Source organism: Rhea americana, unplaced genomic scaffold (assembly GCF_003343005.1).
Source record: "Rhea americana isolate MKP2758 unplaced genomic scaffold, rheAme1 scaffold_0, whole genome shotgun sequence".
Classification (NCBI taxonomy): Eukaryota; Metazoa; Chordata; class Aves; order Rheiformes; family Rheidae; genus Rhea; species Rhea americana.
In genome coordinates this window covers 19,378,710-19,392,944 of record NW_028185037.1, presented here as the reverse complement: position 1 = coordinate 19,392,944, position 14,235 = coordinate 19,378,710, and the positions used below count along the sequence as shown (strand labels likewise).

The following is a 14,235-nucleotide window of genomic DNA, read 5'->3' as shown; positions in this document are numbered from 1 at the left end:
AGCAATGACGTCTTGCTGAAAATTATTCGATATAGGGCTGAGGAAAGGGTGGGAAAATCCTTCCTGAGTGCTTCAGGTGATTGGCTGTGAACAAGAAAAATTAGATTTCAAAAGGGAAGTGATGCACTTACTTAATTCCGTTTTGGTGCAATACAAACAGAAGTAGTTTGTTTTGCAGCTCGAAAAACTTTTGGTTGAATGAATACCAAACTTTTTAATAAAAAAAGCATTTTYCTATCAGGGCATTTCTTTGGCAAGAGAGGGAGAGGTTAGAAAGCAGGACCCACAGCCTAAATGCTGGACTGGATGGAGAATGCTGGACTATCTGGAGAATCACGTGGGCTCATAGGGAAATGGGTGGAAGCACTGGGGAAATGTAGACACACCACAGTGACAGAGAACTGGAAACTGAATTTACAGACTTTATCTTCCACAAGGCACAAGATGGTGTTACAATAAAGGGTAGGGCAACATTAAACTGATGCAAAACTGAAGAGTTACTCATGTTGGAAACAACAACATTAATTTCAGCCCTGCCTGATTTAATTGAAAAAAAAAATAGAATCAACATGCTATTGATTCTATGTTCTGTAGTACTGTACACTATTTCAAAGTAAGTTTTCAAAATTTCTGTTCAGAACTGATTTTTTTGTTTGTTTGCTTTTTTACTGGAGACAAGATCAGTATGTGAAATATAGTAGCATTTTCCAGAGGTCAGTTATTCTGAATTTCACTTATTCTCTTTGAGAGCGGAGAATATTATAGAACTGAATAATGTTCCTTGCTTAGTATGAATGTATTTCCACTAAGAGAGCTACGTTTTCCCTCATGAGTTATAATTTTAATTGTTAACAGAATTGAGTAGTCAAAGAACTGTGTAGAAACTACTCAAAGGCCCTTCACAGAGTGTCAGGAAAGGCCATTCTTTGGCTTAAACAGCCAAATACTGATTGATATTCCAGAGCAATTTTTAAGGTCCTAGGTAGCTTGGTCTGAAACTTTAAATCTTTTCTCCAAGATCTGAGGGAGTTAAAAAAAAAAAAAATCTAATAGTCTACCAGAGTGTTGGAAAATTATGTAGTCTGCAAATGATATCTGTGAAAAATGCCATACTAGTTCCAGAAGTGCTAAAAGAAGTAACTGAATTTCAGTTAAGGATAATACTATTTCATATTAGAGACTGATAAATGGCAGAAATTTCAGTGCCTTTTCGACATGTGCTCTGGAGAGGCCATTTCAGTTGTTTCCCTGTAACCCTTATGCACCTGTGGCTCTAATAAGTGAAAAAAGTAAAAGATAGTGAAATTCATCAGGAAATCAAAGCTGTACAGAAACGTGCGGCATAAAATTATTGTGYATCATTCTGTCATGTCTGACAGATGGATAACCTTTGAGCTCGTGTGTTCTCCTGGAGAAAAGAGATGTAGATACTTGAGCGATGCAGAAGACTCCTGATGTTTGCGTCTCTATTTGCTCAAGGAGGGTCCAGTGATTTTTGAACCACCTTTTAGTTTTCATTTACCTTAGTACTTACACCTCCAATATACTAAGCAAAACTTATGCTCATTGCCTCAAGGTGTTTTGTGCTGGTGTCACTAGCCATCTGGCTCTGAAGCTATGGAACTTGCTTAAGCTCAGGCTGATTTCAGTGACACTTGCAGATGCTCAAAACTACCCAAGCTCAGCCCCCAAATTTCATCTCCTCTGTCAGTGGATGAGGTTTGCTTCATCTGAAGCATCATACTTCTGTTGAATTTCTAGTTTAAATTCAGCCTGCAGCTTCAGTAATGATTATTTGTTTTGCCACTGCCAGCAACCGTGATTTTTAGTGACAACAACTCAATAAAAAGGGAAAAGGAAAAAGTCTTTTTTTTTTGAGAGAGAGAAATACTTCCAGATGTTTCCAGACAAATACAGAAGAGAAAGTACATTTTCAACAAACAGAGCTTGGATTTTTCTCCTCACATCTCAGTGCTTGTGATCATGTTAAAAGAAATACCATATTACTTTGGAAGGGTCTAAATTTTATGTTTTTGCATRCTATGACAAAGTACAATAAATCCTTGACTGTAAATTTCCTTGCTTCCATAAAAAAAGACACATYTAGATATAGTTTCATCTTTGAAAATATACCTAAACATGTTTTATATTATATATTTTATGAATCATACCTGTCATAGCRGGCTAGATGCCTTTGGCATTGTCTTCAATGCCTTTCTCTTGTGAAGTCTATTGCTAAGGTGCTAATCAGCTGGAGAAAGTAGAATTTAACTTGCCAAACTTAAATCATCTAAAATTCAGCTATATCTGAACCAAGACATTTGTCCAGGCTCCATCTATTGTCATTCAGAAGAAACAGGCACAGAGATCAGTTGGCCTGGCCTGTTTTAGGTGTGTGCTTTCGGATATGTCAGCTCACTGCACACAGGCATTTGTTCCTCTTCCCTGACAAGAGACGGGACCTAGATATTTCACTTTTCTTTAATGATGAGTAAAAAGAAGTGTCTCTGGTTCCCAGGTGAACAGTTCCCAATCTCCACCTGTATTGTTGCACATCTCTACATCTCTACCCTGAAGGTACCCACGCAGCGCATTTGTCTATTCGCAGGAAAAATATGCCTGTACAATGAAACAGGACTATTTTGCTGATAAAATTAATAATTTCCTGTTCACATTTCAGTTAACTTGTTAGAAATATAAATAGCTTTATCCTACTAACCCTACATTGTGGGGAAGAAAAGARGTTTAAGAAGAGTGAAACAGACAGTTCTGGGCAGGTTAATCTTCATTCTAATTTATTTATTTCAGAAGATTACAGTAGCTTTAATTGTGCCAAGGTRGGAGGTGTGTTATCGAGTATATTCTTTGCTGGGTGAATGAAACCAACTGACAACTCACTTCATGTACAGTCTCAGAAAATCCAATTAAAAATTTTTTTTGGCAATAAAAGGTAATCTCGGTAGCGGGATATATTAGATGAAGGTATCAGTGAATAAGCTTATGATGACATGTGATATCTATGGAGTGGTCAGTGAGCTGAGTCCTACTGTGTATAAACATGCTCAGCACCAACAAAATGAACACCTAAATTTTTGTTAACTGAAGCTTTCATTTAAAACAATAACAAAAACCTTCATGTTTTGCCAAGGAAATTGTCTAGGTATAAATCAATGACAAACTTTCTCCATGAGTCTGTGAAGAGACTTAAAGAGTGTCTGTGAGGTAGAAAAACCTCATCTTGCTGAGAAATAAGCTAAAGAGCTAATGATGAGATCTGCAATTGTCTGAATGAACTGTTTCATTTCCGAATATTTTAAACGGTAATCTTCAAACCTTGAGTTAGTAGTAGAGAGCCAGCAGGATGCATAGTGTTTTCTGGACATAGAAGACAACCTGGTCCTTGTTCTCCTTCAGCTGATAAGATAATTCAGATGAACACTGTTTCAGTGATGGAGCTGAGCTTGTGAAATACTCCACTGCCTGGAGACTTTTACTGTGCAAACACCCAAGAAACCCAGTGCTCTGYGCACTCAGGTTACTCTCATCTGGAGTGACTTTTCGACACAGCAGGACTCCTGGTGGCAGATAGCACCTCTAGCTGCTGTGGGTCCCTCTGACTCCCTTGGCAATGATCTCAACTTGCGATTTCATTTGCTCATTTCTGCTACTCTGCCAGAGTTGTTGCTGWTGCTACATATTTTTACCTTTGCTCTCATGAGGTAAAACTATTTAGCTCTGCCTTGAATGCTGTGAGGGGCAACTTATGAAGGTAATCTTGCCTTTCTCTTCTTTTGTAGGTGGAAGACGCACTGAGCGAGGCAGATTTTCAGCTCAAGTTGGACCTGCACTTTACTGATAGTGAACAACAGTAAGTGYTGTTTTAGAGCTCGATTGATAATGCAGGGATTTGTCCTATTGGGTAGATGACTTTGATGAAGTGAGAGAGTCCTTTGGAGAAAGGATAGTTTGATATGCCTTCCCTCTGCCTTAGCGTACAAGCTTTTCTGTTTCTCCTCTTTGTGGTTGAAGTGGGTATCTACTACTCYGCTTTTTAGGCAACAATGTTTTTCTGCTTTAAGTGTGGGATTTTCAAAGTTGCTGCCTCCTGTTCATCTCTGCTGCTATTAAAGTCAAAGGGAACATCATCACTGACTGTGTGAGCAGAGRCTGTGGTTCAGGAATACATTTCTCCCAGGAAGCAATTAAGGGTGTTCTGGCTGACTATGGGTGCATGAACATGCTAAGTGCTTTGGTCCTGTATAAGGACCAAAGCTATCTCAATATTTCAGGAAAAAGAAGTCTTTCAGTTGACTTTGATCTCTTCCTAAGAGGTACCAGAAAATGATCTTATTCCATCTTGCTCAACTCTGAGAAAAAAAGCTTCAGCAACATTTATGGAGTGCCTGCAGAGAAATCATCTGAGCGGGTTTCATGCCAAGACTGTCCCTACGTGATTTTATTCATATCCATAAAGCACCTTAAGAGATTTCAAGGGGTACATTTCCTTTATCTTCAATATGCATGAAGTGAAACTCTTTTCTCCCAGAGAGAGATTAACTGTGCTGTAGATGGGTCAGGAAGGGAGGAAAAAAACATTATAAAATTATGGTCTAACATGTACATTTAATTTCTATTGTCATCTGAATGATTATTCAAATTCCTGWTTTTAAAAAATACTGATGATATTTACATAATCATGTTCCACAGATCTCACTGAAACACTTGTGACTACTCATCCATCTCATCATGCACTCTACTCAACCATCTTGTCATAGATATTATTCGCTTTGCAAAACAATTGGCTTGTATTGGGAGTATAATGCTGTAAAATAATGCTTCTTTAGAAGTGTTTTACGATTTTCGATGGAGACRTGTTATTGTGTAAAGCCTCAGGTCTACATCTCATTATTTCACTTTGTAGGCAACTGCGATTTACACTTTACACACTAGACAAAATTATTCTGGAAAATTTATAATAAATCTTTAAAAATAAACCTTGTTTTTATTTTACTGAAAAGAGGATGAGTCAGTCCTGCTTGTAATGCTTCTTTGCAGTTACTTCATYTGATGGTTTTTTGGCCCTTTGTAATGTTTTTTTTCAGATCACGTATCTAGAAAGGTACCCTGAATAGACTTCAGTTCCCTGATACTGAACTACTTCTGCCTCTCATAGATTGCCTGAAAAARAGCAGATGGTTCTTATACTAAAATCACAATTGCTGTTCCAACCTGGCTATTAACACTCAACTTAGCTGAGAGCACTTTGCTGACTACATTTCCTTCTGCTATTCATTAGCTCTTGATCATCTCCAGAACTAGTGCACAGGTGGGCAGCAAGCACGGTCACCTGGGGAGATCCCACGTTGCATTGCATCTATTTCTCTTTTGTACAGTAGCTTCACAATATTTGCATTTCTGCTAGAAACAGGTACAATTAAAAGATACTCATCAGTTGTGTAAACATTCTTCAAGCTGTGACTGTTACCAGGAAGTGATAAAAATTCAGCTCAAGCCATTTCCCAGACCGCTGCCTGTAACATGTTCTGGACTGTGACAAATCAAGGTTTCGCTAACCCCTGTACATCTCTTTTTCTTCCAGGCTGAGAGATGTTCCAGCGATCCCCGTGATTAGCAGCCGTACACTGTGTCTTCACTTCCATCCCCGGAGAGGCTTGCACCACCATGTTCCTGTCATGTTTGACTATTTCCACCTGTCAGTGATATCCGTCACGGTGCACGCGTCACTGGTAGCATTACACCAGCCTCTGATCAGGTAAAGGGCACTGAAATGCCTCTTGATAGGCGGAGAAGATTCCTCTTCTGAATGCATTTGCTTATCTTATAAGAGAAGCAGAGAGGATGATTTAGTTTCCGTTATTTTGGTCCTAGAATAGGATTCTGGAATCTGGGTTTGAAACCGGTCTCTGGCACAGGTTCGTACCTTYGATAAGGCTCTTGGAGCTCGATCCAAAATCTGCAAAGAGGATAGCGAATTTTCCCTTTTCCTCCTTGGCTGCATTTCTTTTTCAGTCTAAAGGCTTCTAAGAACATTAGCATTTTTTTTTCTGCTGTTTTTTTTGTAAAGCATTTAGGATGGTAATCTCGGCTGTGGCCTCTGGGCACTAGTGTAATATATAACATGACTGGAAGGAGGAATGCATGAGTCAGTACTGGTTAAGCCTCCGTAGCATTTCTACTTTGCAGCATCATTTAACTGTTCAGCTGTATAATACTAGCTGCCACGGGGTCTAGGTGTGATTTATGTTATCTGATTCGTAACGACAGGAAAATAATTCAGAACTCCTTCAAATAAAACAGGGCTAGAGGTCAATTTCCTCYAATATTTAGAACAGGCAAGGGGAAGCAAAGGTCCTTCTGGCAATTTACTTTGTGTCCGATGCTGTCAACGTGCGAGATAAAGAGTGCTGAAAGGGAGGGAGCAACTTGGGCTCCTGAAGCAAAATGCAATGCTCAGTGTTGCTCAACTTCCCTCACTCTGGGGAGGTCTCGTCGTCTCGCCAGGTGACCAGGAGACTACGGAGTCTGCCACATATTGTGCAAAGCGCTCTATTTCAGAAAGAAAGAGCGGACCTCTATCACACGGTGCCAGGTTAGGATGACTTAGGCGCTCTTCTTTTCTTAGGTTTCCTGTTTTTAATTAGTATACCTTTGCTTCAGTTCTTCATTGATGTGAAGGCGCTGCGCGCACGCGAGGCTATAACGTGAATTAAGACTGTCAGACAGTGCGTTGTGACAGTGATGGGGGTTGTATCGGTGCATCRGGGCGACAGCAATTCAGATCTGTCTTTTCTTCCTCTGCGGAGGTGCAGGTAACTGCTGTATCTCACTCCTGCTATGTGTTGACTTTTTAATAATGAATTGGATTCTAACAGACTACTTCTAACTGGAGAGTTTTACTCAGATAATTTACTCATTGTTCCACCATATAAAAGGATGGGAGAACAATAGTTATCAGGCTTAATTACTGCTTTCAGTGYTTTGTTATCCTCTTATGAATGGGGCTACAGGGAGCTGTTTTTGCTATTAAGCATAAATCGCCTGATGAGCAACTGTTCCATAGTTAGATTACTATAGCTTTTAAAATATGATTTTRTGGACATTTATGAAGAATAGTGTTTTTACTTAATGCAGTGGAATGGAGATTTTTGACAACACAATACWGAGTTTCATTTGCTTAAGCCAGTAATAATCATTTTAAAGTGTGACACTTGGAATTTATCCTCTTCTTGATAAATATTTAAAACTCTAAGGTTTTTATATCATATATTCTCTAAATATAAATCAGTGTGAARTCAGTAATTTAGAAGAAGATGGCAAGCATTCTGAAACAAAACCAGCCCACTAAAACATATTTGTTTTTCTCTCAGCTCAGGGCTTTCCTGTTAGCACTTATCATTTGGTATTTATTGGGAATATAGAAAAAAAAGATTCAATTGTAAAAGCAAATATTTTTGCAYCACAATAGAACCTAATGACTAAAAAGTCTTTTTTTGGGGGGTTGAAATTTAGAAAAAGATAGGTAYGTTATTTACACTCTCTGAAAAATATCTATACTACATTGCACTATATTTTAGGTAAAATTGAAATTTACTTCAGTCCAGAAAATGCCCTGAAAAACAACTTTGTTTGGAACACAACCACTTTCTTACGTATTCCCTAGGGACTCAACTTTCCTTACAGTTCTCTGTTTGCAGATTATATCCTCTTCCCCAAAGTCCTTCCCCTGTGCCTGTATTTAAGCAGCGGAAACCCTGGGGAAACCAGCAGTACTTTTTCCAGTCTTTCCCCTCACAAATAACTCCTGCCAGGCAAGGCTTGCCAGCACTAGATCTGTTGCCTGAAAAGTGAAAGCTTATCTGATATCTTTGAGACCAGTTGCCACKGTGGCACACAGTACAGTTTGCTGCCTACTTTTAACCTGGTATATAGTAAATATTCCACTAAGTTAGAATATTAGGTAGTAGATAAAATTCATGTTTCTGGGATCCTTTGTTGTATTCTGGGTGGTAATTTATCGACTCCCTTTTTTTTTTTCTTTATAGCGGGGTCACCATTCATGGCAGCTGCTAGTGGTTTCATACATTTAGTAAGGAGCCTGGACAGGAGAGAAATGAGGCAGAGTTGCTTTCAGCTCACCTGCAGCTCCGTTATCTCCACAGCCATCATATTTGGTCCGGCTGTGGGATGATCAGGAGCACTGTGGGGTCCTCCAGCATCTTCCATCACATCATCTTTCTGCTCCTTACACAGCCATATCCCTTCAAAATGCTGCTACAAAAGGGACTTTTCTGAGCAGGCGGAGCAGGGGCTGGGGTACTCTGAAACCACACAAAGAAATACGGTGCTTACCTGCTTCATTACTTCTATAAACTACTCTTTCCCAAGAGGAGCAAGTATGTGCTTATAAGATGAAATAGAACATGTAAGTAGTCTCTGAAATAAGTAACTGAATGGCAAAACATCATTTTCTGTACTAACTGCAATGTTGTATATAATGTATTTCCCTGTACTGCAGGGGCAGTAGGATCTTCTAGTGAAAATTCATCCATTGACTTCAAAAGATTTATACATTTTACCCCTGAAAACTTTCTCAAAATTTAAGAGACAGGTTTCAGCATTAGACTGCTACTGCCGGTAAAGAGAGATCTTCCCAAATCCATATTTTACCTAAGGATTGTGCAGAATCTGGCTCATGCAATTGGAAAAGCACTGCAAGAGTGTCTGCAATCATACTGCAGCTTGCTGCAGCTCYTGGATTTCATTTGAAAATGTTTTARAACTCGAAATTGTTATAAATAAGCAAGCTCCTTCCCTACATGTGTCTGGTAAATCTGATTTCTCTTATTTGCACGAAAAGGGGGTTTTATTTTCTCAGCTTTCTGGGTTCTCCTCAACTCTCTGTCCTCTCCTTTGCAATTATACCTGCCTCAAGGATCGCTGTAGGGGAGACGTTGTAGCCCTACTCAGAATGCAYGTTGACTTAATGGGAGCTGTGTCTAAGTGAAAACCAAAGTGGGTTGTGAGGTTCTGATTTATTTAAATTAAGCTCTCCTTTGTCCATATCCATTATATGATAGAAAAAAAATCGTGGTGGCATCTGAGATGGGGGGGGAAAAAGTAAAACGCACATTTTGCGAGTGGGAAAAACAAGACACAGATGCTGAATTTTCCGATCCCGTACGGCTGGTCTGTTCTGGGAAGAGGAAAAAGAATCAAGAGGACACAGGAGGATATTTAAAGGCTTCAGCACTGACCTAATTCTGCTCCTCTGCACTGCGCTGAGAAATCATGCCAACTCGGGCTTTTGTTGGGTATTTTCTTCTCACCTAAATCCTTTTATTCTCAGGCGTCCCCCCGTTCCTCAAAAGCACCATAACCGRTGAGTGTACTGCCATGTACTACCTGAACCCGGGTGCAGATTTTGCAGGTCAATCATCTTTCTACAATCATAAGTGTAACTGGCACCTGCTTAGGGGAAGCTTAGAGATGAAACTGCCACAGATGTGCAAAGTTCATGGCTTATTTTTCTCTCTCCATCTCATTTACAAATAAAATAATCTGAACATTCAAAATAAGCAAGAAATACAGAAAGAAAAGGGAAAACTTCTGCAGTAAAGAGTTATTGGTTCTAAACTTCGTTTATTAAAAGATACTWTTTTTTTTCTCTAGGAATACTTGTATAATAATGAGTGTTTCTTCATCTAAATTTTCATTCATTTATTCCTGTTTGTTATGTACATGCAATGATAAATGTCTATTTTCATATGTCATTCCCTGAGCTACCGATTTAGAAATCACATAAGAAAAAAATCTATTTCTGAACCAACCTTTCATTAAGGGGTAAAAAGAATCTCTAAAGAATCTCTAAATAACTACAACCACTTGACTTTGCCTATTTTCAAGTTTTATAGCAATGAAGGGTAAGTTCAGGACAAATGAACCAAACAGTTTTCCAGCATTCAGTATCACTAGGGATTTCAAACCCTATTCCATCCTGATTTACTTTAGGATCTAGGGATAAATGCCTATGACAGTTATTGTTGTAGAAATTCTTACCAGTTTTACCCAAGAATTTCAGAGCCTTTTTTTTTTAGTCACTGAATATAGCCTTAATGAAGGTGAAAGAGATGCACATGCTAGGGTAGCCCAACCWGTACATATCCACGTATTCTTCTCAAAAGCAAACAGCAAATCACACGTGTATCCTGTGGCCACATGCCAAACAGTAATTTGCTAGAGCTATATTAATATTTTGAGTTTAAATAGTGAGGGAAACCAGTGTGCTATGCGTTACATGTTTCTAGATGTGTGGGAAGTGGAAGGAATTTCCCGGTGAAATGCAAAGGATGCTGTCAGTGCACAATGTGAGGGTTGGATGCTGATGTGTCTCATAGCTTGGCAAATCTTTACTTTCAAAGGATTTATTAAGATATCTATTTTTCCTCTTTCTGAAATAAGTAATATTTTATGAATAAGGAACCTAGGTGCAAAGACGTAGTGTTTTTTCCATAGAATGTGTCTGGCCAAAATAGGATGCAAATTTGTTTCCTGAGCTTCTAGTCCTGTGAGACAGTCAGAATACTCTCTGGTTTCATCATTAAAAATGTAAGGGTTTTTTTAATATTTTTGTTTTGTTTTGTTTTGTAAGTTTCTCTGCTACATATAATGCACATTTTTTTTTCCAAGTAAGATTCAGACCTCAGTCTATTTGAAGAATTTTTTTACACCCATTCTGATAAAAGTTACAGTTTCTGAAGAGATTACATTTCCTATAAGGAGAAAAAAAAACTTTATTTTTAAAAAATGAATGAAAAAAGAAAAAAAAAGTGTATTTCACTTTGGGTCATTTCAGTCTCAATAAGACTATTTTATTTAATTAAAATGCCCTAAAGCATTTATTCTGAATTACTTCAATAAAACATCTAACTAACATTTATCATTGCCAATCCACTCCTTGTCAGGGAACTGTTTTCTCATGTATAAGCTAAAGAATTGTCTGCAGAAGGTAAAAACCAGGGAATGATTAATTAATATTTCATGCAGTATGAGAAATAAAAGGTGTCACATTCAGTTCTCCATCAGAAGCCTCAAAGCAAACAGAAAAGTGCAGCACATACTACATTGTGAAATGTATAAATTAAAGTATAAAAGTATAAATTAAAGGAGCACAGAGACAAATTAAAAAAAAATAGGTAACCATAACTRCTGGGCATAATTACATGAGTATAAACTCTAAATCAGAAAGTTATTAAATTGTGATTGCTAGTAGCTTGCAGATTATAACATAAAACTCCCCCCACATTTATCACACCCCACTTTACTCTAGCACTTTCCTGTGCTAGGAAGAAAAACATCAAAAGAACAGTTCAAAAAGCCAAAAAAATGTTTTTACATTGAAAAATGTTAATAATTCTATGTACCTACGTCCTTCTCTCTGACACACGCACATACACTCCTTTGACTTTTTTTACCCTGCTTCCAGATAAAAGCTAAAGTTAAAATATAGAATGAGGGTCTAAGTGCTGATATTAAATCAATTCTATTACACAGATAGGAAAAATGGTCATGTAAACAACCAAAGTTCAAGTTTCATACAAAAAAGTGCGGTGGCAGGAATAGTTGGAAAAATAAATATAGAAAATGAAATGTGAAGTAGCAAATGAACCTGCTTTTGCTAATAAAATTTTTCTTCAAGTATTATGTGCTTTGGAAAGCATTAGGGGAACTTCAACAATTTGTAAGCTTTCCAATTAAACTTGCCCTCAGCAGACATTTTGGCAGATTTCCCCCAAAAAAGATTTTTGTTTTACAGCGCTATATGAAATCAATTTCCATAAAACCAACAGATTAAAATCCCTTCTTGCTGTAAAAGCAAAAGATAAATAATAAAAAAAAAGCATTAAAAAGTGCTTTTTTTCTCCCTTAAAGCCTTTGAAAGCTTCGCTGATATTCAAATGAGGAGTTTTTCATGTGCAGGGGACATTTGTTTAAGCCTCTCTTTCTGATACCATAGCAATCATTTTTTATTTCTGCTCCTTGAGCCTTTCCAACAGACCAGGGCAGACAACATCATTCAATAACAGCTGAAATTATTCAAAGTGGTGTTTATCTCTTTGCTCTTTGTAATTGCTGTAGTTTGTTTATTTATTTGTATCTTAAATGTTGCATGTGGGAAACGCATAGAAAGACTTCCTGCTGCTTAGAAGCAGCCAGCTGGAAATTTCTTGGATCGCATCAGTTAATACAGACACAAACAAGGCTAGACATATGCAGAGGTATTCCACGTTGTCTTCTTATGGGTTGTCCTCTTTGTCAATATMTGAATGCTGATATCTAATAAACAGCAGTTTTGTCGTAGAAAGGAAACAGGTATTTATGGTTAACCTGCTGACACTGGTCCAGTTCTGACTGTGCTTGACATTGTGCTTGATATTTTATTATGTTGCACACACACCACTGAATTTCCCCGCACATCAGAACATCATCTGTTATTCGGGCGATAACAAGTATTTCTACTCCTCCTTTTTGTCTTGACTCCTTGTGTATGCATCCTTATTTTTGTTCTGTGCTGCTGTATGTCAGCCAGCACTCTTGTCCATCCTGAACTATCGAGTAAACCGTAAAGACTCATGAATTATGGCTGATAGGGGCTGACAGGGCCACATGACACACATCCGTGCAGGGGAATGATCCCAGGCTGGAAAATTTTGGCAGCTCTGAAAGATCCTTCTCGGTGCACATTGATTCTTCCTGGTTTTAAAATTGGTTTTGTGCCCCCCAGCTTGGAAGATTTTGCTCTTCCATGAGATCAGGACTCCCGGGCGGGAGGTGCTTTGGGATGCCTAGATGGTGAGCATAAGCTGCTTTTGGGTGGAAATTCCAGTCTGAATACTGTAGTACTAATCTCTRTCGTATTACCTCTGTGCTGACTATGAAAAGCAAATGTGTTTCTTTCCTCTGTAATTCTTTTGTTTTTTTTTTAATTCTATCTTTGCCTATCTGCTTGTTAAGTCCAATTATGTTTGCTTGTATCAGTACTTACACTCAATAATTTCKCTCATTTTATTCACAAGTAGCCTGATTTCCCTCTCTCAACTTCGTAACAGCTTATATACAATGAATACTACCACAGAAACGAACTGTGGGATTTATCTCACCTTAGCAGTCTATGAGGTACTCACTCTAGGATCCCTTTATATTCCACAGTAAGAACTTTGAGGGTGAAATTCATCTCACTTGTTTTTATATGACTATTTCAGGAAGAGATGACTCACRCCATGGATATGCCTATTCCTCTCTAGTGATTATAAAGGCATCATTAACTTGGATGTAGATATTTCGTCAGATTTATCCAGAGTAAGAGCCTTGGCTGTGAATCAGGACTCCAGTGTGCTTGATGCTGAATAAACTCCAAAGAAAATGTTCCACTCCTAATAGGTTCATGCTATAAGACAGAAGATAAATTGATATAGTCAGAAAATAACACTGAGACCGTAATGGCCAGCTCTGAGAGTTAATGACCTCAGCATAAAAGGAACTTAAACTCGGGCAAGTCTTTGAGGAAGGATATGAAGAACAGCAAACTCACTTTGCATCATCCCACTCGTGGATGTGAGAGAACACCACCCTAGAATCACAGAATCAGTAAGGTTGGAAGGGACCTCTGGAGATCATCTAGTCCAACCTCCCTGCTCAGTAGGGTCACCTAGAGCATGTTAGACAGGGTTGAATCCAGGCAGGCCTTGAAGATCTCCACAGAAGGAGACTCCACAACCTCTCTGGGCAACCTGATCCAGGGCTCCGTCACTCTCACAGGGAAGAAATTCCCCCTTACGGTCAGGAGGAACTTCCTGTGCTTCAGTTTCTGCCCATTGACTCTTGTCCTGTCACATGGGACAACTGAAAAGAGTTTGTCCCATCCCCTTGACACCCTCCCTTCAGGTACTTGTACATACTGATCAGATCCCCCCTCAGGCTTCTCTTCCCCAGGCTGAAGAGGCCCAGCTCTCGCAGTCGTTCCTCATAGGGCAGGTGCTCCAGCCCTCTGATCATCTTTGTAGCCCTACACTGGACTCTCTCCAGTAGCTCCATGTCTCTCTTGTGCTGTGGAGCCCAGAACTGGACCCAGTACTCGAGATGAGGTCTCACCAGGGCTGAGGAGAGGGGCAGGATCACCCCCTCAACCTGCTGGCAACAGTCTTCCCAATGCAACCT

General features: G+C 38.9%; 1 protein-coding gene across 1 annotated transcript in view; it reads left to right on the top strand.

The window, feature by feature from the left end:
* The window catches only part of FAM135B (family with sequence similarity 135 member B), a 139,015-nt gene that overhangs the window by 70,157 nt on the left and 54,623 nt on the right, over positions 1-14,235 (top strand). The window contains exons 4-5 of the mRNA XM_085326032.1: positions 3,798-3,868; positions 5,600-5,773. Coding sequence (XP_085182158.1) covers positions 3,798-3,868; positions 5,600-5,773 — 245 coding nt within the window. The remainder of the gene's footprint in view (positions 1-3,797; positions 3,869-5,599; positions 5,774-14,235) is intronic.